Source organism: Rattus norvegicus, chromosome 4, assembly GCF_021556685.1.
Source record: "Rattus norvegicus strain SHRSP/BbbUtx chromosome 4, alternate assembly SHRSP_T2T, whole genome shotgun sequence".
NCBI lineage: Eukaryota > Metazoa > Chordata > Mammalia > Rodentia > Muridae > Rattus > Rattus norvegicus.
The window spans coordinates 146,922,106-146,946,674 of NC_141537.1; the positions used below are offsets into that span (position 1 = coordinate 146,922,106).

Sequence of the window (24,569 nt, forward strand, 5' to 3'; positions counted from 1 at the left end):
TGCCCGTCTACAGTCAACTCTGTCTTATCTACATATGAACTGCAATTATTCCTTTACGTCCCTGTGTTGGGAACCCGGGATGTAACCTGCCATAGTACCCAAGCACCTACTATTTTTACCCACTGAGAAATGCCCCCCTTCAAAAGCTAGGTGTTCTCTACAACAATGAACACTTCAGCAGTAAACCTCACCCAACACTGGAAACCTGTGCTATTAAACGACTACTGAAATGAAGCTTTTCTTAGAAGAGGAAGCAGAGCAGAAGCCTCCAGGTCATCTAGCTGACTTCACTAACTCATTACTCTCTGGGAGGCAGACCCACACCGCTGGCTCCTCACTGCCTCACACCCACGGCCATTTTTGCGGGCACAATTTTAAACCTTTCTAGCACAAAATCTCAACTCTGGCTCCTCCTCATTATGCACTAACTTACTGTGCAGTAGGAAACCTGCAGTCAGTTAGCCTTTTCAAGTCCTCCCCAGCATTTCCTGGACGAAGTTTACGGCAGTATTTCTGGGAGTTTGGGAGACTACTTGACTATATTTTTCTGGCTAGTGTCACATGATTGGAAGAAAGAGTAAAGTCTGCTTCTTGTCCAATAACTCTTCCACCAAAAACACTTTAAAAGATGTAAAAGAAGAAAACAGGTTACAGGTAAGTAAGCAGGACGGTCAGGCCTGTCCAGAACCTGGTAGTCCATGATCAGTTTCCCTAGGTGATTTCAGAGCAATCAGCAGTCACTGGTTTGTTAAAGGAAATATAATATGTGCAGGGCACACAGCATGTACTTGGGAGACTTCTGCAATGATGCCTCAGTAGAAAACAGACTGCGGATTCACAAAGCACATCTAGTTGTTTTCCCCTGCATTCAATACTTGTGTTCTGTCATGATGGCAGCTCCCACTGTCCTAATTGTCATTACTCTCTCTCCACTACATCTCAGACACTCATGAGGAAAATGCTGAAATCAAAAACTGACTGACACAAAGCCTAGGAAGGGTCAAGTTCACCAGCTAGGAAGTGTCAGGGTTGATGCTACATCTAATACTTCAACTTTTGTCATCGCTGACTACTAAGAGCTGACAGGTACACATGGCAATACTAGAGAAAACTCTACAAACCTGTCTAAAGGAATGCACTCACCATGTCCTTCTCAAAAGTCAGGTGTCAGAATTAAGCATACAGTTCATAATTAGGATTTTACAAAGGGACTACTGCACACGAGTCAGTGTCACTAAAATTATCAAAGATTTCTTTCCTGTACACAGAAGCAGTTCATATTTTTTGAACTTAGTCATTTTAATATGCCTTGAAGATAAAGTATTCTCCTAAAATACCATTAAAATAGCTAAGAAAAAAATCTTCAGGAGATTTTTTCAGGAAATTTAATAACTCACTCTGACAAGCCCAAGGTCAGAGCATGTACAATCCTACATAAACCTGACTTTTACATCTAAAGCAAGGAAGGAACTTCCGCATAAACTTCATCATCTCTACTAGCTAGGTTTGGAACAATTGGAAGATTATAATTTGGGTAGCTGGATAAACAAGAGCTCTCACACATGAAAGTTACAGTATAACTATGAAGAGTATTCAGATTGTGTCCTCTGAAGTCATCATCTGTCTGGCTATCTTGCGTATTATATAGATTGCACTCGAGAAAGCATCACAGAAAATTATATGAATTTAAATTCTAAATTCCCAAACTGGGTTCTGGAAGATTCTAGTAGGCCTAATTTTTCCTATCATTTAGACCTTAATTTCAGCTTAAACTTGAGAAAAATAAGCAAATGCATTTGTATGTATATGCACCTTGGAATAGCTGAGAATTTCAGTATTGCTCTCTGAACGTCACTTTTAAAGAAAAAGCTATTTGCATGTTACTTCTGTAGCATACAATTTCAGTAAGCTAGATCTACCACCACAGTTGAAAAGATGTCAAATATTCCTGCAAAGCGAAGATGTAAAGTTATCTGGGGGCTGGGGGATGGGGTACACAGATTTACTGTCAGCACTGCTAAGATGGAGCCCATGTTCTTGTCACTGAATGTGCAACCTTAGGCAAAGCCTGTATCTAAAGAGTCAGGACACGTAATCTGAGGGATAAAGATGATCAATACAGCACACTAGATGCTAAGGACAGAGGTTGGCACATAGTGAGTGTTCAGTCAATGCTGCCTCCATTTTCATTAACCAGGTCTGAGCCTGGATTTTCTAAAACACTGTCACAGCACTGTTTCAATTTGCCCCAGGAACTTGATCTCTACATGCACCACTTTAATCTTTGATTCCCACTGTTTCTATGATACCAGGTGCAAAATCATCAGAGCCTAATTATCTAGCTTGGCAGGTACGAAGGGAACCAGTAGGAAAAACACAAACATTTGCTATTAAAAAATCCTGTGGATTAAAGATTACTTACAAGTGGAATTTTCTATTATCTAATAGTTACCTGCTTCCAAGTGTCTTCATTGTGGCAATAATTTGAATGTGGTCAAGGATATGCAACATTAAAAAGAAAACAACCTCCTTTACTACAAATCAAGTATTCAATGAAAGGGTACAAAACCCGCCAGACAATGATCTCTCGGTAAACGCTGCCCACTAGCATGAATCCTTCCTCAAAGCATGAGTTCTAGTAATCTGTTCTATAGGGTGAGCCAATAGTCTACATGCAAAGTGCTAGCAGTGGTAGTATTAACAGTAATAACTATAAAATAGTCAACACTTACAGATTTTTTTTTTTTTTTACAAAAATCACCCAGTGGTGATCAGGTCACCATTTTCTGAGTAACTCCTGTTAGCAACCACTGTGATGATGACCTTACACACTAGCTTTAATTCAGACCTGTTCTAGGTTTCTTAACATTTGTATGATGGACAGAGGCTCAGAAAGATTAAAGTACCCAAAAAAAGGACAAGAATATCAAGTTCATTTTCTTTCCACCAACTGTCACTTCAGCCAGAGGAAGCAGAAACTCAACACTCTTCCTGTCTAAGGTGGTACTACTATTCATACCTCCCTCCAGTCCTATCTGTAAGGTTCACCAGACAACCAACTGCAAACTTCATAGATAAGAACAGTTAAGAAGAGCTTGGTGAGGTTGGGGATTTAGCTCAGTGGTAGAGCACTTGCCTAGCAAGCGCAAGGCCCTGGGTTCGGTCCCCAGCTCCAAAAAAAAGAACCAAAAAAAAAAAAAAAAAAAAAAAAAAAACAACAACAAAAAAGAAGAGCTTGGTGAGCTCCAGACCTAGAGAACTAAGATGGCAAGGCCTTGGACCACAGGTAATAAAAAAAAAATGTATTTATCCAATCTTCAAAACAATAGCAATGAAGCTCCGATTTAGCTTAAAAGGTTGTCCCAATGCATGAGTGTCTTAGTTCGGGTTTCTACTGCTGTGAAGAGATACCATGACCAGGGCAGCTCTTATAAGGAAACATTTCACTGGGGCTGGCTTACAGTTACAGAGGCATGGCAGCTTACACTCAGGCATGGTGCTAGAAGAGCCAAGAATTCTACAGCTTAATCTGCAGACAGCAGAAAAAGGCCGTTTCACACTGGGAGGAATTTGAGCATTTATGAGACCTCAAAGCCCCACCTCCACAGTGGCATACAGGCCACACCTCCGAATAGTGCCACTCCCTATGGCCAAGCATTCAAACACATGAACCTATGCGGGGAGGGGAGAAGGGCATTCAAACCCTCATAATGACCAACTAACCTAGGGAGGCTGGCAAAGCAAAATCAAATTTCATTTGAGCAATCAGTGAGAGAAATTCAACTGCCTTCTACATGCTAACACCTTTCTAGGAGCACAGAACTAATGGCTAAATTTGCTCCTACAATGGAGCAAAGACAACTGACTGCCAGGTATACAGACTTCATGGAAGCAAATGAAATTCACAGACTTGATGTAACTGCATCTTGGACAAAGATTTCCCCCAAGACAGTCTAGTGCAGGTGCCACCTAGTGTAAGCACTTTTGAAATTATAAATAATACTGTACCATGTTTATGTTTTTTACTTTATTTCCTTTCATTTCTCTCCCTCCCACCCTTCTCCCCTCCCCCCATCCCCCTCTCTTTCTTTCTAGACAGGGTGTTTCTGTGTAGTACAAGGTGTCCTGGAAACCTACTCTGCAGACCAGGCTGGCCTGGAAATCAAAATACTCCGCAAACCTCTATCTCTCAAGTGCTGGGAATAAAGGCGCGCACTACTACCTCCCAGCTTTTATTTTTATATTCTAAAAAATTTCAAATAACAAAATTCACTATCTGAAAAAAATGAACCATTTAGTTTTCAGGAGTATTCTAAAGTTCATACCTAGTACACACTCAAAGCTGAATAATAACACATAAAACAGCAAAGTATGTTATTAAAAAATGTGGAAGTACTGAATTCATGAAAAGTCACATTAGCACATTAATAACAGTAAAAGCTGAATGGAATGACAAACTTTCCAAATGTAAAAAGTAGATGCAATGCCAATATTAATTTACAAAATCCATAGATTACAAAATCTAATCAATACATCTGTCTTTCCTCATTGCCAACACCACCAACCTTTATTAGTCAACATATAGCACCTAAGATATAATGACTTCAAACTTATTTCAAAGAGTTAGGTTGTCTATACTTTTTGTTTAAAATAGGTTTAAAATATTTACATGGTTCAAAATAAAAACATCAAAAGATACATATTGAGGGCTAAACATATAACTAAATTGGTGGAATGCTCGCTTAGAACACGCAAAGCCCAGGGTTTGACCACCAGCTCAGCATAACGTAGGCATTTGGTACAAGCCTGTAATTGTAGTACATAGGAGTTCAAGGTCATACTCAGCTACACGGCAAGTTCAAAGCCCACCTGAGCTACATGAGATATTCCTCCCCCAAACCTCCACCACCACCACCACACATACAGTCTGGAATCCTTGTTCCCACCTACCCTGGTCCTCTTATCTCCAACATGTAACAACTTTAATTAGCTTTTATTTTTAAACATATTTATTCCTTAGCAATGTATTTCTTAGTTTTTTTGGTACAAAATCAAATAAAAGCACTTAGTAGCTCTTATCTTCTAGAAGGAAAGAGTAAGTGACATTTGCTGCTGCAAATGTCGTGTCAGATGATATATGTATCCTAGAAATTTCTCTGACACTTACGAGATATTCCATTAACAAGCACACAGTACTTCAGTAGGCGGACCCACCAGTTAATCAACTAGCCTCCAAGAATGAAAACCTAAGAGCTCCCCAGTGTTCTAGAGTAGCTCCCAGTGTTCTGTTCTTTTAGATTTATATTCTACGTATCTGGATCTGGGGGGAGGGTTGCATGTGAGTGCAAGTGCCCACAGAAATCAGAGGCCTTACCTGCCCGACTCTGCTCTGCTAAGTCATGCCACCAGGCCAAGTCAGTGTTCTGGTTCTTAAGAATGATGCAATGGAGCCAGGCAGAGTGAAGCAGACCCATAATCCTAGCATTTGGGAAGTAGAGGCAGGTGGACCAGGAGTTCAAGAAAATCTTCACAGTGAGATTTTGAAGTCAGCCTGGACTACTCAAGACCCTGATTTTGGTGTAGCGGGTACAGTCAGGGTCAGTCATGATGTAATGGTCAGTGGCTAACCCTCGGTAGGCCCTGTTGTATGTCAATAGGGTCTACTGGTAGGACACTCATCCAGACACCAAATGAAAGCATTTCCAGTTGATGTTCTCAGAGTCCCTTTCCCAAAGGTGTGCTGCATATCACTCTAACAGTAATTAATAAATGTATCTGTAGTCCTACGGCTGTACCCTCTCAAGCAATAAGATATTTGTCAACCTTACACATGAGAAATGGTCTCAATTTGCACTTCTCTTTTGGGAAACCATTAGTTTATGGCTTTTGTTCACTCTTCTATCTGGTTTTTAGACTCCTGTCTTCTCGGTTTCCACATACTCAGAAAACCTAGCCATGCCTGAATGTTTTCAAAACAAGTAAATATCTATAAACAAAAATATTATCATCTTTTCTTTTATGTCCAAAGTATATCTACCAAATTATACCATAATTTCTAGAATCAGAACTGTTTCTAGATCTGACTACTCAAACTGAAATACTAATTTAATAAACTTGTCTCCTGCAACAGTCAATCTGTTCTCCTCTTCTGATCCCTAGTCTGTGCCCCTGCCCCTTTCCACATGCAATGTGATCTCGAGCCTCTTAGCCACATGGAACAAGCCTTCCTCTGGATCTTAAATCAAGGTTTCTAACCAACGGAGTCTCACTGTTAGAAGAAAACCATGGATTTAATACATGAACTGATTATTCTTTAAAAACACTACATCTTTACTGTGCTTTCTTTGCTGTTACACAAAAGTGATGGATTAGGGAAACCCATGAACTTGCTACTTCTAATATCTCAACTGCTTGTTCAATTCCATTTCAACACTCTCAAACTTTATTCATCTGGCCTTGGTGCTTTCTGAGAACTTGGAGAACTGAAAATTAAAAGCTTCACTATCATTAGTTAGGGCTCGTGGGATTACGTCACATCCTGCCTCTTTCAGTGGACCCTTGTCAGAGACTAGGGAGTCATCAAATGTTGTTGCTGTCCTCTCACCTAAGGTGGGAGGAGTCTATTTGTCCATGGACATGCTCGCTCGCTCGCTCGCTCTCCACTACTCAATGGTGTACCAGGGAAGCACGGAACAGCAACTTCTCAGCAGTGTGCTCTCCCAACCCGCAGGGGTTGGTGGTACACCAGGAATTAACTCTCAGCACCGTTAGCTTTGGGTAGCTGAAGCCCATGGGAAGCACCTCCAGGCTCCAGCATCACTTTTTAAAACAAACAAACAAACAAACAAATACTGGCACACTACCAAAATACTACCATTTTCTAAGACTACTGAAAGAAAGAATTTGAAACTGAATTAAGGAGAGAAGCACTCCTTTTAGGCTAAAACTCTTATGAAAGTGATGAGTGCTTTCTTTTTTTTTAAGGAAACCAGAATATATTAAGTTGTTTCTAAATACTGGAGGGTTTTTTTTGGGGGGGGGGCTCTCTGTAAGAAATCAAGTTTGAAACAGAATTAAATATTTATGTTTAGCCTGAAACTTAAACAAAAACAGTATCTCTGAAGTATCAACTACCTAATATAAAAGGAATTGTTTTAATTAGGGTGTCACTGCTATGAAGAGTTGCCATGATAAAGGCAACTCCTATAAAGGAAAACATTTAATTGGGGCTGGCTTATAGGTTCATGGTCCATTATCACCACGGTGGGAAGCATGGCAGCATCCAGGCAGACCTGGTGCTGGAGAGACAGCTCAGAGTTCTACAGAAGGGGACTCTTTCCAGCTCTGAGCAGAGTTTGAGCATAGGAGACCTCAAAGACCACCCCTAAAGTGACACATTTCGGCCAACAAGGCCACACCTACTCCAACAAGGCCACACCTCCTAATAGTACCACTCCCTTTGGGCCAAGTATTCAAACACCTGAGTCTATAAGGGCCATTCCTATTCAAACCACTACAGAAATCATCTTAAATTACCCAAATACTGACTACTTCAAGTAGGTACCAAACCTCTCTAGTTAAATGGGCAAAGAAACAAAAGCACAAAGTGTTAATGGTTTTTGTTTTGTTTTGAAATATCAGAGGAATGAAAATGTCATACAAATAACAACCAAACACAAAAAGACAGGAAATTACAGTGTGAGGTGATAGTGCCCAGCCCTGCACCCCAGCCCCAGAGAAGCTCAGAACAAGCAATGTTGCAAAGATGAACATTTCTGAGCACTGTGGTTTAACTGGATGACAAGTTCCTCTGACAGTGGGGTGGAGAGGTCCAGCACAAAGATGATGCTGAGACCAGCGCGTGCTCTGTCCAACTAGACCAGCACAATTAAATTCATCCCGTTCTCTTTCTGAGAACACAAATCCAACAGTAAAATGGAGGATATCAAGTGCCCTGCACCATATCAGCATGAGCAGAATGACTCCAGGTTATGAACTATGCAAGGAGGGCAAGAATTTTAAGTCACACCGACATGACTAGAGCTCAGTCATTATACACTTACCTTCTCTGGAACTCTGTCCCTTTAAGAAATGACGTATTATCACTAAACCATCAAATGTGTGAAAGAACTATCCTCCCAAAGCATATTTTCCCGAGCTTCCAATAGTCTTGATATGTTTTAATATTCTATGTGCAATATGACCCATACCCTCAATAATTGGTTATAAATGACTCTTAAAATATGCTGAGCACAGCAAGAAAAGCAGATAAAGTCACCTTTAAGTCTTCTAAAATTGGCTTCTGCAGAATCAACTAAAAAAAATCCTCTGCAAACAAAAGCAATCATCTGTAATGCTTGAATTCCTGAGATACAAGAGCGATGTGTTCTGCTTATTTGGTAAAATCAATAGAAACAAGCAAAATCAGCAGTTTACTATGTACCCATGTTCCAGAATGTATCTGGGTGAGAGGGGAAAAGAGACGTCATACAAATTAATTCTGCCTTGCCTACTGATGAGGAACCCAGACAGCTATTCCAGGAAGAGATAATGGAGTGCTACCTAGGCATTAAGCTAAGGTAAGAACTGAAAACCAGCGACTGCAGGGAGGCAGAACCTACCCAGCTGGCTGATCTTCACCTAACTCCGAGCACTCAGTGCTGACCAACCAGGGAGGCAGTAGTGGTCTAAACTGCAGGCTGATGAAAATCCTCATGCTGCAATGGGGGACGCGGACTGAGTGAATGAGTGGCTTACGTAAGTATCCCTCTAGAGAAGCTGCATCAGCTCCTAGATCTCTATACTTCCTTCACGGAAGCAGATAGTGTGTTATGACTTCTCAACATACTTTCTACTTTGAAAACGCTTGTACTCTATCCTAACTGACCCTCTCCTCAGGTTCTCAGGGTCTAAGACCTTGTAATACCTACTCTTCTGATAAAAGACAAGTAGTGTGGCAGTGACTGTAACAACGAAACCCCAAGCAGCCAGTTAAAAACACAAAATTCCAACAGCAAAATATGGACAGATCAAAATGACAGATCATCTCTGCCCTATCCAATTTTTTACATCAGTACAAGGATGAAGAAATTATGATTTTTAAAAAAGTAAACTAGAGTTAGTTGTTAACTGGCCACCACCTTAGGGACCTTCGAATATTGATTCAGTTACTGCCTGTCTAACAGTCAGAAGGAACTATGAGTTCCCTCAGCTTCTACAACTTTTCTCAGTGTTCTTAAAAACACACTTGGCCACTCCTTTTTGTTCTTCATTTTCCTCAATGAATAATTAAATTCTGCCAACATTTAAAAATTGATATCATTTTTATGAATCAAACAGTACACAGAGACACATCTTTGGGACAAGAATTTCCCAAGTTTGGAAAGTATTTGATAAGCAGCAATGCACTTTGAACAGTTCAGCTTACCTAGAGGGTGGGCAACAGACTAGGCTCACAGGTGTTTGACTGTGGGGCCAGTACTGCTCACTGCACCACACAAGCCATTACCCAACCATGGCTTCAGACCCTACGTGCTTCCCCATCTCACTGCAAACTATGCTTTTCTCCACTTCTTGCCTCCAAAGCTCTGCTTTGCTTAGTAAAGCTTTTTCTCATCCTTTGTTATTCCAGTAGTCTGATAGCCCCACAGTAGATCAGCTGCCCTTCCCCTAGCATCCCACATCCCGCATATGAAAACACCAACCACATTTATTGTATTTATCCAATTATCTTTTTCTTAGTCAGAATGTCTGTTCTTGTAAACTTTGACCCACACTTACTATGCATAAATCGTGTGTTATTTCCATAGCAAGAACTTACACAATTATTCTAAATGTTCAGCTTCCAGCTCCATCAAAGTCTCATGCACAGGGCATTAGTGGTGGTAATAATGCCCACGTCTCTCAGGAGACTGAATCAAGAGTTCAAAAACTTGACTAGGGGATGATGGTGCACATCTGTAATCCCAGCACTCAAGAGACTGAAACAGGAGGATGACCATGAATTCAAAGCCCACATGAATATAATAGCCCACAGGCATAGCTATGTTCCCCTTCGAGGAAGCAAAGGCATGGAGATAGCTGCACAGTCCAAAGGGCTATGAGTTCCCTCAGCTTCTACAACTTTTCTCAGTGTTCCTTGGCCACTCCTTTTTGTTCTTCATTTTCCTCAATGAATAATCAAATTCTGCCAACATTTAAAAATTAATATCACTTTTATGAATCAAACAGTACACAGAGACACAACTTTGGGACAAGAATTTTCTAAGTTGGCAAAGTATTTGATAAGCACACATTGGAAACACACAGTATTCCCTTCTTGTAGGCAAAGATTAAGGCTTGAAAAATCCCATCTGTTATCATAAAATGTACCAAAGCCAAAACCCTATTCTTACCTTTAGTTAAAATCACTACCTAGCTAAGGCAGATCTTTCATACACAGTGTACTGTCCCCATCCCTTCAGTGTGCCAGGTTTGGCCCTACTGTTGCAAGACAGTCTGCCCAACACAAGGGCTGAAAGCAGTGGGGAACAGCTCCAAGTGAGACGACATGAGTTCCCTGGCCCTGCACTCAGCCAAGTGTTTTAGACCAGCTGTTTAGACAATGGCAGATGAGTGGTAAGGCCAGCTCTCTCTTGCTTTCATCCTCAGGGCTCTCACCTACAAGTGAGCTATACCTGTGCAGCTCTCCCAACTGAGGCCAAGTGGGGAGACACACACACACACACACACACACACACACACACACACACACATACACACACACCCATGTCACCTTACCACAGATGAATGGTAGGGCCAGCTCTGGTTTGATGACATACACCCTTTCCTGCCTCACTTCTCATTCCCTATATAGAGGAAAGTCAAATGTTCCTCCCCCCATACAAATCCTCCTGTTGGGTCTGCCCCCTCATGGCTAAGTACATACTTCATATTTCTTTTCAGAGAAATGCTGGGTTGCTTGGGGGCTCTAAGGTCAAACAGTAGGGTCGGTTAAACCTGATCTTGTCACTTTCTTCCTGACTAACAAGACTCCTGGCCATTTCATGTCTGCATCTCCAAGTGGCTAAGATTATACAACTTAGAGCACCACCACTGCTAGAGTAGCACCTACTGAAGCACAGTTGGCTCACTGCCTCCTGTACAAAGCCTCACCATTCTGTAGTCTTGAGTAACAGAACTACTCAAAAGGCTCTGGCCAGGAACACAAGATTACTCATGAGTTCAAAAACTTCCTGAAAGACCCATTAGCTTTGAAACATCAAGGAACACTCCAGCACTCTGATCTTTCACTTCAAACTCACACACTCCTGGATTCCCCAACCCCAACTAATTAGGGATACACAGTCTTTGCCTTGACCTGTACTGCAAGACCTGAGTAAAGCCACATCTTATATTGTCAAGCCCTGACCCATCTGTACCCTTCTAGCTATAAGAGAGAACACTGGCTACTTAGAAAGTGCTTCCTGTTTCCCTCACTAAGCAATGTATTCACCTGACATTACCCATAGCCAATGGGATATTATCCTAAGATATTATTTTCCCTTAAGCTATCTCAGTATTTTCCCTTTCTCTCAGAAGTTGAGAAAGGTTAGAATTTAACACTTTCTAAAAGGATAGTAATAAAGTTTGGGGAGGGGGGGTGTTTCTTCTGAATTTCAAGTTTCTAGATCGATCTTTCAGAAATGACTGAAAATGAAGAAAAATTCTATGAAATTAGAAAACAAGACAATAGCTAAATGCTATTTGGAAAGGGCCCAACAACTGCCTATACTTGTGAGGAATTTCATTAACAGAGATGCTTTGCCTAATGGATGGAAGTAGAACATATCATCCCGAGTGAGGTAACCCAGACCTAGAAACACACATTAAATGAGCCTAGCTCAACTATCATGTGAGAGGTGTCATTCACCAGCTGATGAAAACAGATGAAGAGACCCACAGACAAAGGGGGAGTTCAGGGAGTCTTGTGAAAGAGTAGAGGGGAGGACTGAGAGACCAAAGGGGTCAAGGATACCACAAGAAGACCTAGAGACAACTAACCTGGGCCCATAAGGTCTCCAAGAGACTAAACCACCAACCAAAGAGCATTGTTGGACTGGGCCTATGCTCCCTACACATAGGTAGCAGATGTGTAGCTTGGTCTTCCTGTGGTCCCCTCATGACTAGAGCTGGGGCTGTCTGACTTTGTTGCCTGCCTTTGGATCATTTTCCCCTAGCTGGGCTGCCTTGTCCAGTCTCCGTAGAAGAGGATTAGTTTAGTCCTGATAGGACCTGATATGCCAGGATAGGTTGTACCCAGAGGGGGGCATGAGGGAAAGGGGTGGTAGGGTGAGACTGTGAGAAGAGGCTACAATCAGGATGTCAAGTGAATAAATAAATTAATGGGAAATAAACCCCTATAGATGCTGTGCCTAACTTAACACCATTTTTGGGGTTGGGGAGGCAGATTTGGAAAGGTTACAATGTTATTCCTTCACATACTGACCTACCCTCAGGATATGTGGGAAGATTCACTTACCTGAGTTAGGGCAGGCTACAAACCTGACCACAGAATTATGGATTAGCTAATCTTTAGAACCTAAAAATTCACAGCTGCTCCTACTCTTTAGTTGACCAAATTAAGTGGAAACCATACTCATCACCCTATGCAAACTCACGGCTACTATTTTTAAAGTTAATTGTTAAAGCATAAATAAATCTTCCTTTTAAAAACATGCCCTAGATGCAGAAGAATCAGCCATTTCACTTACAGTTTAACAACCAAAAATCTTTCATTATGGATGATTTTTAAAAAGACTTTTAAATTTTCAATATTTCAAACCTACAAGCCCCATCTGTGTAGTTACACGTATACATAACACCTACCCATAGAAAGCACACTGCTGCCAGTGATATTTACTTCTTCAGTGTGATTTTCTTAATAGATACATACATAAATCAAAAAATTACTATTGCTACAGTAATAGAATCCAGAGACCTTATTTGTTCTTCTCCACCCGTGCCAAAAGATTCCCCATCTCTTTCAAATTAAAACTTTTTCTTTTTTTAAAATAATGATCTAAAGACTCTTCCAAGAAAAAGCATGACACAATTCACAAATCATTCCTTTATGAAGCTAGTGTCTCTCTTGTCTAGGGTCATAATCAAAAGCATCTTTGCTTCTAATTTAGCCTTCAATAAAAATGCAGTGTCCATAGTTTGCCAAGAGTCAGTGAATAAAAGCACTCTTTTCTTGATTAATAAGAACAATAAGTTAATTTAAAGAAATTTGGACAAGTCTCTTGAACTCCGGGAAATTATTTAGCAAGGAACTGTACAACAAACTGAAATTCTTATTAAACTGTTTACCTTCTGTTTTCAAGTTGGCAAAAGAAGATAAATATAATATTAACAAGAAGCTGTACTTACTAATTACGCTAGCAATAAGACCACATGATCATAACAACTATTTGGCCTGGATACACACATTGAATCTTACCATTATTTTTAGGTGTCAATCTTCCATGTTATATAAGCTTGAATACTGATCTAGCACCAAAAAGAAAAAAAGAAAAGACCCAAAAAAACAAAAAAACTAACCTCTCATTCAACATGGTCAGCTCTGTACTGTAAGACAGCAAGACTACAAGGAAGAAAGACAATTCACTCATTTTTACCCACAGCAGACCTAAAACATGACATTTCCCTGACAAAGAAAAAAAAATTTTTTTTTTTTTGGTTCTTTTTTTCGGAGCTGGGGACCGAACCCAGGGCCTTGCGCTTCCTAGGCAAGCGCTCTACCACTGAGCTAAATCCCCAATCCCCAAAGAAAAATATTTAAAATATCATGGTCCTACTGTATAAAAATAAAGAACCCATCTACCTACACATTAGTCTATCTGTGGAAGGTAGATCTATGAACGTGCTCGGTTATGAATGTGCTAGTTAAATTATGAAACATTACTCCTTTACTTTTTCCATTTTTCACAACAGACATAAATGATATGTAATTTAAAAAAATCTGTTTTAATGTGGGGCATTGTTGCCAATGTTTTATAAACTGCCAGTGTGCCTTTCTTAAGAAGAAATCCTGGGGCTGAAGAGATGGCTCAGTGGTTAAGGACACTCACTGACTGATCTTCTAGAGGTCCTGAGTTCAACTCCCAGCAACTACATGGTGGCTCATAACCATCTATACTAGGATCTGGCATATAGGCATACAAGTATGCAGAATACTGTATACATAATAAACAAATCTTCAAAAAAAAAATCTGTCCATACAATAACCATAGCACATAACTATCAAAATCAAGAAGTTATATATGGCTACAGTAACAGAATCTGGAGACCTTATTCATATTTTTTCCAATCATACAAAAGATAGTTTATCTTTTAATTTAAAAATAAGTTTTCAGCTGGTGGTAGTGGCGCATGACTTTCATCACTGCCTTCAGGAGGCATAGGGGGACGGGGGTGTGGATTTCTGAGTTCAAGGCCAGCCTGGTGTACAGAACAAGCTAGGGCTATATAACACTGTCTCAAAAAACCAAACCAAGCAAACAAACATAAAAACCTTTTTGAAAATAACCTAAAGATTCAGATTCATTCACACACACACACACACACACACACACACACACACACACACACACACACACATCACACCCCCAAATATATCAAGATGGTCATAAAAAGAATAAAATTTTCTGATTAAAACGCAAAAGATAAAGATAGAAATATTTCAAGATAAAAAGTAAGTGAAACTCTAGGTTTACTTATGACCTACAGCAGCTAAGTTGTAGATGAGCATCCGGTCACTTGCCAAGCCTACAAAGTTAAACAGATGACACAGTTTGAGGATTGCAGATCTCAACAAAGGCACTACAGTGTCCCAGCTCCCATCCTGCTGTTGCCTGGATATAAAATACAAATAAATAAAAATCCCAAACCTTTAATAGGCTTTGATTTTACTATGAAATTAAGTTTTGACTGGCTTTCCTACTCTGAATTTTCTTCCTGAATTCTATGGTGATAATTGCAGTAATCAAATGGGCATCTCTTGGACTATTTAAGTTTTGGAGTCACTAAATGACACTGGCACGAACTCTGTGACAGCATTCTGCCAGGCCACCATCATCCTGCGTTATAAATCACTTCATGTTTTCCAATTAAATGATGAAAATTATGTTTGAACTGAGTTAGGAAGCTTATCCACATTTCACAGTACAAGACAATGCCAATGGCAAGACAAAACATCCTGTGTGACAAGTGGCGAGGAGAGAAGTAGCAGTCAATTTAGCTACAATACTTTCCTCCCACTTAGAAATTTTATACACACCTAGAGAGTGTTTTTAAACTTAAGTAAACAAAAGGTTGGGTTTTCTTTATTATTATTATTATTATTATTATTATTATTATTATTATTATTATTATTATCATTTTGTTGGTTTTCGAGCCAGCTGTCTTGGAACTGGCTCTGTAGACTAGGGTATCTTCAAACTCACAAGGATTCTACTCCCTTTGCCTCCTGAGTGCTGGGATTAAAGGCATGGCCCAGCTAAGGGTTGTTTTTTAAAGATCAGTTTCATTTACTTATTTTTGTTTACATGTATACCCCTGGTTGCTGAAGTTCTGACCACTGACCACACCAGTGTCCCCTGGTGGTAGAGTTCAGAAGAGATACCAGATCCTTGGAGCCAGAGTCATAGATGTTTATAAAATTCTCAGTTTGGCAGTCAGGTTTTACAGTGTAAATTCCAATCCCCATGATTGCCTAGCAAGGGCTCTTAAACACTGACCCATCTCTCGAACCTCAACATAGGGTTTTAATACCATTTTTTGTACATGCATGAAAATATAACTTGAAGAGGTTTAAGTATCCCTAAATTATTTCCCTCCCTATCTCCTCATGTTTGTGTCTCACTACACAAAATCATTAAGGCACCACCAGCAGAGGTACGGCATTCTCAACAGTCCCTGACTTATGCGGTTTCCAGGGAGTTCATCTAAAGCCTTTCTCAGATATCTTCTCTTTGAGATTTTTCTTTTATTGAAGATGTATGTATGTATGTATGTATGTATGTATGTATGCATGCATGTGTGTGTACTGTGCACGTCTGGCTCTATGAGTTAATGTGTACACATGTACACAAGTGCCTGTAGAGGCCAGAGGGCATCACACATCCGCACTGGAGTAAGAGGCAGTGTGAGCTGCCCGTTGTGGATGGTGGCAATCAATTCAGGCCCTCTCCAAGAGTAAGTGCTCTTAATCACTGTCACCTCAATAGACCATCTCAGCACCTTCTACCTTCTATGTGGCATGAAGATGAGGGTCTACTCCATGGTAGTAAGAGGTATCTGAAAACTTGGCAGTTGAAACCATACCAGTAGCTGTTTGCCATGAGCAAATCATCCATGGTCCATCAGTGGTTTGAATTTCTTCCATTAGCCAAGTGTGGTGGCTTATGCCTTTAATCCAGTACTTGGGAGGCAGAGGCAGATGGATCTCTCTGAGTATAAGGCCAGCCTAGTTATGTAGAAAGTACCAGAACTACAAAGAGAGACCCTGTCCAAAACAAACAAACAAACAAACAAACAGAAAGTTCTTCCATTTATTTTAAAAGACGTGACATGATTACTTCCCCTGCCTTTATAAAGTTACTCATGTAACAAGCAATCCCTTATATACTCTGGCTGCTTGGAGCCTGCTATACAGATCTTACTGGCCTGGAGGGTTCAGCCTTTCTTGTCCTCAGCAGTGAGATATTTAAAAATATTTTTCCAAGGGCCAGGCATATAGCTCAGCAGCAGATGCAAGGCCCTTGGCAGGTTTAATACCCAGTACTGAAATAAAAATTATATATGTAACATTTTCAAAACTGACCATCACTAAATATAATTAATTATTAAAAATCCAAGGGTCCAGGCATACCAGGAAGTTCTGAGACAACACCATGGCCCCATGGCCAGCCACTTCACCAGGTCAGGTGTTTTGGGAAGTGAGTAAGTGATGGAGTGATAGAAAAGAAAGAAGACAGCAAACAGGTGGTAGAGAAATGTAAGACAAAAAGAAGTGGAGCATTTGTGCACTATGAAGTAAGATGGAACTGGACGCAAAGGCAGTTGTGTTCTTGCTCCTTGGGAAACAGTGAAATTACACTGTCTAGTGATAGAGCCACTAATAAGTAAGAAGCAGCGGGCCTACGCCGCCTTCAAGAAAACCAGCTACTGTGTGAGTCACTGTGATTCCCAGAGCTGCATCTGGCTAGAAAGAGGAGCAGGACCTGCAGCATGGAGACCCATGTCCTGCTGTGTTGACTTCTCATCACTGGCCCATCTGCCATTCTCTCTAGGTGGTTGTGGTGGGGTTCAGCCATGAGACTGGACTACTCTATGTTGAATTACAACTTTACTGTGCTGTGTCTAACTTTGGCCAGAGACTTATTTCCCTTGGAATCTTCAGGTTGGACAAACATTTGAAGACACTCAGAGGCCCCACCTGCCACATGGCCCACCCACAGCAGGAGCCACTACAATGTGCAAGTATGGGGTGTAGAGAGGGGAGAGCAAGAGAAGCAGAACAGTTTGAGCACTATGAAGAGAGAGACAGATCTGGAGACTCGAGGGTGGAGAGGAACAGCCTGATGTGAGTAGCCTGTGGTGCCACCTGAAGTCATGGTAAAGTCCCATGCTGCCACTGGAGACCATGCAGCAGCCTGGCCTTGGCCCATAATACCACTAAAGACCATAGAAATCCCTGGTCTGGGCTGCTGCTGGTTGATACCCAAAGGGTGTGCAGAGCTGGCCCAGACCCTCACTGAATACATGCACTCAGGAGAGTAGGGCCAGGGGCATAATAACAGGAGAGCTATATGCCCCCAAATATGCTGTGTGGTGCTGTGGTCAAGGGAGAGAGCTAATCCTGCCCCTCACCAGCTGTAGCACTCTGGAGAGCAAGCCACGTATCTCATCTTGGCAGTACAGGAAAGCTGGCCCCTGCTGGCATGGACATAGGTGAGTTCATGAGATGGGGAGAGCTGGCACCACCCCTTGTGGCACTGGGTCACCTAGCCAGGGGCAGTGCTTAAGAGCTTGCCTTAGTGGTGAGGGTGCAGGAGAGCTAGTGGACTGACCAACTCAGCTACTACACAGGTCCAGATTCAGGGCTCTGAGTCAGCCCACCCCAAAATCTACTACTGGAACATGTGAAGGGGCTAGTCCTACAGATCCAAAGCTGCAGGATCTCCATGATACAGGCAACAACAGGATATCCCAGAGGAGTCCCAGTGAGGATGCAGTATTGATAGTGTAGCAGAGGCAGAGGCCTAAAACCAGACCAATGACTCAATGCAATGAACGTTTGCAAAGAAAGATGTATGGACAAAAGGACATACTGTGGGAATCCCTCTGATACACTGTAGCTTTCAGGACAAGATTTGTTTGTTTTGTTTTTTCTTTCTTTCTTTTGGGGAAAGTTGTGAGGACAGAGGGCAGATATGAAGAGAAAGGGGAGGTGAGTGGGATTGAGGTGCATGATATGAATTCCACAAAGAATCAATAAAAAGTTAAAAAAAATCCTCCCAATCTATCTAATTCGTTGAGGTAATTGTTTAAAATGTCTCTTTCCTGTGTGCACTATCTTTCTCATCAGCCCCTTATGTGTTTTCTTGACAAAACAAAACAAAAACCAACCAATCAAGAAAACCTCACTACCTATCATATTTGCTCTACCAACTCTAGGGGGAGAAAGGAAACAAAGCCAGTTTAAGATCACCACACGACGCACCCACATCCCAGTTTGCCATAACTATGAAGATGACTCTGCAAATAAATAGAAAAGAAAGAAAGAGAACTGACATGCACCATGATCTATCCTCTAGATCAGCGATTCTCAACCTGTGGGTTGCATATGAGATGTTTACATTACGATTCATAACTGTAGAAAAGTTACAAAATAATTTTATTTACCAAAATAATTTTATATACCAAATAACTTATTAGAGGTCAGCACAACACGAGGAACTGTATTAAAGGTCACAGCATTAGGAAGCATAAGAAGCTCTAGATGGTCAGTGTTGACTGTAACTTGACAGAATCTGGAAATAGTAGGAGACAAGCCTCGGGCACACGAAAGAGGCTTCCTCTTGATTAGGTTCACTGAGATGGGAAGACCTACCACAAAGGTGGGCAGGACCAGTCCCTGAACCTTGGGTGTAGACTCCATGAAAAGGAGAAAGTAAACTTGAGCACCATTACTTATCCTCCTTCCTCTCTGAACTAGTCATATACTCAACTCCATCAAATTAAAAAACGACGACAACAACAAACCCTTCATTTTCTTATGAGGGCTGGAACCCCAGGTAGGACTGTGAGCCAAAAGAAACCTTTACTCCTTAAAGTTTATTTTGTCACAGAAATAGAGTGACTATTAAACATAGGAAGCAGAAATTTAAAAGAACCAATTTCTACAAATTTCTTACCTATTGCACGAATCTGATTCTGAGGAGAGAAGAATATCAGTACAACTAGAAGAATCGTCTGGTCTCTCGGGCTCCGACAGCCCTGGGGAGTCCACCTTGGACTGAGGAAAGTGCTTTGTTACTGAGACAGTATCTGAGAAGCTCACATTATCTTCTTGTGCTAAGAAGGAAAATTAAAATTGTTAAAAATTAAAGAGGACCTTAATGTACACCTTATACAAACCTTTATATTTCTTTAACACTTAATGTTGCTACTTCTACTTTAAAATGAGAAGTTAAAAAAACATTGACCCTCACTGCTCCCAAACCCCATCGGGGAGAGAACGCACCGCCAAGACAGGTGCGCACTCCTGAGGCTGCAGAGCGGAAGAGACCACCAACACTGCCCACCCCTGCCCACATCCCTGGCCCAAGAGGAAACTGTATACGGCCTCTGGGTTCCCTTGGATAAGGGGAGCACAGGAACAGGAAATCCGCTGCGTCTGAGACACTGCCGGAACCTGAAGGGACCAACCAGATAAACAGTTCTCTGCACCCAAATACCATGGGAGGGAGAGCTAAACCTTCAGAGAGGCAAACACGCCTGGGAAACCGGAAGAGTCTGCACTCGGCCCACACCTCTGACTCCAGAGGAAAACACCAAACGCCATCTGGAACCCTGGTGCACGGAAGCTCCCGGAAAGGGCAGCGCAGATCTTCCTGATTGCTGCCACCACGGAGAGCTCATAAGCAACACCCCACGAGCAAACTTGAGCCTCGGGACCGTAGGTAAGACAAACCTTCCTACTCCAAGCGACCTGCCTAGTGAACTCAGGACACAGGCCCACAGGAACAGCTGAAGACCTGTAGAGAGGAAAAACTACACGCCCGAAAGCAGAACACTCTGTCCCCATAACTGACTGAAAGAAAACAGGAAAACAGGTCTACAGCACTCCTGACACACAGGCTTATAGGACAGTCTAGCCACTGTCAGAAATAGCAGAACAAAGTAACACTAGAGATAATCTGATGGCGAGAGGCAAGCGCAGGAACCCAAGCAACAGAAACCAAGACTACATCGCATCATCAGAGCCCTATTCTCCCACCAAAGCAAACACGGAATATCCAAACACACCAGAAAAGCAAGATCTAGTTTCAAAATCATATTTGATCATGATGCCGGAGGACTTCAAGAAAGACGTGAAGAACTCCCTTAGAGAACAAGTAGAAGCCTACAGGGAGGAATCGCAAAAATCCCTGAAAGAATTCCAGGAAAACATAAATAAACAAGTAGAAGCCTATAGAGAGGAATCACTAAAATCCCTGAAAGAATTCCAGGAAAACACAATCAAACAATTGAAGGAATTAAAAATGGAAATAGAAGCAATCAAGAAAGAAGACATGGAAACAACCCTGGATATAGAAAACCAAAGGAAGAGACAAGGAGCCTGAGATACAAGCATCACCAACAGAATACAAGAGATAGAAGAGAGAATCTCGGGAGCAGAAGATTCCATAGAAATCATTGACACAACTGTCAAAGATAATGTAAAGCAGAAAAAGCTACTGGTCCAAAACATACAGGAAATCAAGGACTCAATGAGAAGATCAAACCTAAGGATAATAGGTATAGAAGAGAGTGAAGACTCCCAGCTCAAAGGACCAGTAAATATCTTCAACAAAAATCATAGAAGAAAACTTCCCTAACCTAAAAAAAGAGATACCCATAGGCATACAAGAAGCCTACAGAACTCCAAATAGATTGGACCAGAAAAGAAACACCTCCCGTCACATAATAGTCAAAATACCGAAAACACAAAATAAAGAAAGAATATTAAAAGCAGTAAGGGGAAAAGGTCAAATAACATATAAAGGCAGACCTATCAGAATCACACCAGACTTTTTGCCAAAGACTATGAAAGCCAGAAGATCCTGGACAGATGTCATACAGACCCTAAGAGAACACAAATGCCAGCCCAGGTTATTGTATCCTACAAAACTCTCAACTAACATAGATGGAGAAACCAAGATATTCCATGACAAAACCAAATTTACACAATATCTTTCTACAAATCCAGCACTACAAAGGATAATAAATGGTAAAGCCCAACATAAGGAGGCAAGCTACACCCTAGAAAAAGCAAGAAACTAATCGTCTTGGCAACAAAACAAAGAGAAGAAAAGCACACAAACATAACCTCACATCCAAATATGAATATAACAGGAAGCAATAATCACTATTCCTTAATCTCTCTCAATATCAATGGTCTCAACTCCCCAATAAAAAGACATAGATTAATAAACTGGATATGCAATGAGGACCCTGCATTCTGCTGCCTACAGGAAACACACCTCAGAGACAAAGACAGACACTACCTCAGAGTGAAAGGCTGGAAAACAACTTTCCAAGCAAATGGTCGGAAGAAGCAAGCTAGAGTAGCCATTCTAATATCAAATAAAATCAATTTCCAACTCAAAGTCATCAAAAAAGATAAGGAAGGACACTTCATATTCATCAAAGGAAAAATCCACCAAGATGAACTCTCAATCCTATATATCTATGCCCCAAATACAAGGGCACCTACATACGTAAAAGAAACCTTACTAAAGCTCAAAAAACATATTGCACCTCACACAATAATAGTAGGAGATTTCAACACCTCACTCTCATCAATGGACAGATCATGGAAACAGAAATTAAACAGAGACTTAGACAGACTAAGAGAAGTCATGAGCCAAATGGACTTAACAGATATTTATAGAACATTCTATCCTAAAGCAAAAGGATATACCTTCTTCTTCTTAGCTCCTCATGGTACTTTCTCCAAAACTGACCATATAATTGGCCAAAAAACGGGCCTCAACAGGTACAGAAAGATAGAAATAATCCCATGCGTGCTATCGGACCACCACGGCCTAAAACTGGTCTTCAATAACAATAAGGGAAGAATGCCCACATATACGTGGAAGTTGAACAATGCTCTACTCAACAATAACCTGGTCAAGGAAGAAATAAAGAAAGAAATTAAAGACTTCTTAGAATTTAATGAAAATGAAGGTACAACATACCCAAACTTATGGGACACAATGAAAGCTGTGCTAAGAGGAAAACTCATAGCTCTGAGTGCCTGCAGAAAGAAACAGGAGAGAGCATATGTCAGCAGCTTGACAGCACACCTAAAAGCTCTAGAACAAAAAGAAGCAAATACACCCAGGAGGAGTAGAAGACAGGAAATAATCAAACTCAGAGCTGAAATCAACCAAGTAGAAACAAAAAGGACCATAGAAAGAATCAACAGAACCAAAAGTTGGTTCTTTGAGAAAATCAACAAGATAGATAAACCCTTAGCCAGACTAACGAGAGGACACAGAGAGTGTGTCGAAATTAACAAAATCAGAAATAAAAAGGGAGACATAACTACAGATTCAGAGGAAATTCAAAAAAATCATCAGATCTTACTATAAAAGCCTATATTCAACAAAACTTGAAAATCTTCAGGAAATGGACAATTTCCTAGACAGATACCAGGTACCGAAGTTAAATCAGGAACAGATAAACCAGGTAAACAACCCCATAACTCCTAAAGAAAGCAAGAAGCAGTCATTAAAGGTCTCCCAACCAAAAAGAGCCCAGGTCCAGACGGGTTTAGTGCAGAATTCTTTTTTTTTTTTTGGTTCTTTTTTTCGGAGCTGGGGACCGAACCCAGGGCCTTGCGCTTCCTAGGTAAGCGCTCTACCATTGAGCTAAATCCCCAGCCCCTTAGTGCAGAATTCTATCAGACCTTCATAGAAGACCTCATACCAATATTATCCAAACTATTCCACAAAATTGAAACAGATGGAGCACTACCGAATTCCTTCTATGAAGCCACAATTACTCTTATACCTACACCACACAAAGACACAACAAAGAAAGAGAACTTCAGACCAATTTCCCTTATGAATATCGACGCAAAAATACTCAATAAAATTCTGGCAAACCGAATCCAAGAGCACATCAAAACCATCATCCACCATGATCAAGTAGGCTTCATCCCAGGCATGCAGGGATGGTTTAATATATGGAAAACCATTAACGTGATCCATTATATAAACAAACTGAAAGAACAGAACCACATGATCATTTCATTAGACACTGAGAAAGCATTTGACAAAATTCAACACCCCTTCATGATAAAAGTCCTGGAAAGAATAGGAATTCAAGGCCCATACCTAAACATAGTAAAAGCCATATACAGCAAACCAGTTGCTAACATTAAACTAAATGGAGAGAAACTTGAAGCAATCCCACTAAAATCAGGGACTAGACAAGGCTGCCCACTCTCTCCCTACTTATTCAATATAGTTCTTGAAGTTCTAGCCAGAGCAATCAGACAACAAAAGGAGATCAAGGGGATACAGATCGGAAAAGAAGAGGTCAAAATATCACTATTTGCAGATGACATGATAGTATATTTAAGTGATCCCAAAAGTTCCACCAGAGAACTACTAAAGCTGAAAAACAACTTCAGCAAAGTGGCTGGGTATAAAATTAACTCAAATAAATCAGTAGCCTTCCTCTACACAAAAGAGAAACAAGCTGAGAAAGAAATTAGGGAAACGACACCCTTCATAATAGACCCAAATAATATAAAGTACCTCGGTGTGACTTTAACCAAGCAAGTAAAAGATCTGTACAATAAGTACTTCAAGCCTCTGAAGAAAGAAATTGAAGAAGACCTCAGAAGATGGAAAGATCTCCCATGCTCATGGACTGGCAGGATTAATATAGTAAAAATAGCCATTTTACCGAAAGCAATCTACAGATTCAATGCAATCCCCATCAAAATACCAATCCAATTCTTCAAAGAGTTAGACAGAACAACTTGCAAATTCATCTGAAATAACAAAAAACCCAGGATAGCTAAAACTATTCTTAACAATAAAAGGACTTCAGGGGGAATCACTATCCCTGAACTCAAGCAATATTACAGAGCAATAGTGATAAAAACTGCATGGTATTGGTACAGAGACAGACAGATAGACCAATGGAACAGAATTGAAGACCCAGAAATGAACCCACACAACTATGGGCACCTGATTTTTGACAAAGGAGCCAAAACCAAAATATACAAAGAACTCAAGAAGTTA

General features: G+C 40.8%; 1 protein-coding gene across 7 annotated transcripts in view; it reads right to left on the reverse strand.

The window, feature by feature from the left end:
* The window catches only part of Rad18 (RAD18 E3 ubiquitin protein ligase), an 85,469-nt gene that overhangs the window by 10,864 nt on the left and 50,036 nt on the right, over window positions 1–24,569 (reverse strand). For all 7 annotated transcript variants that reach the window (XM_087658156.1, XM_087658157.1, XM_087658155.1 and 4 more), the window contains exon 11: window positions 19,461–19,620. In XM_087658156.1, coding sequence (XP_087514282.1) covers window positions 19,461–19,620 — 160 coding nt within the window. The remainder of the gene's footprint in view (window positions 1–19,460; window positions 19,621–24,569) is intronic.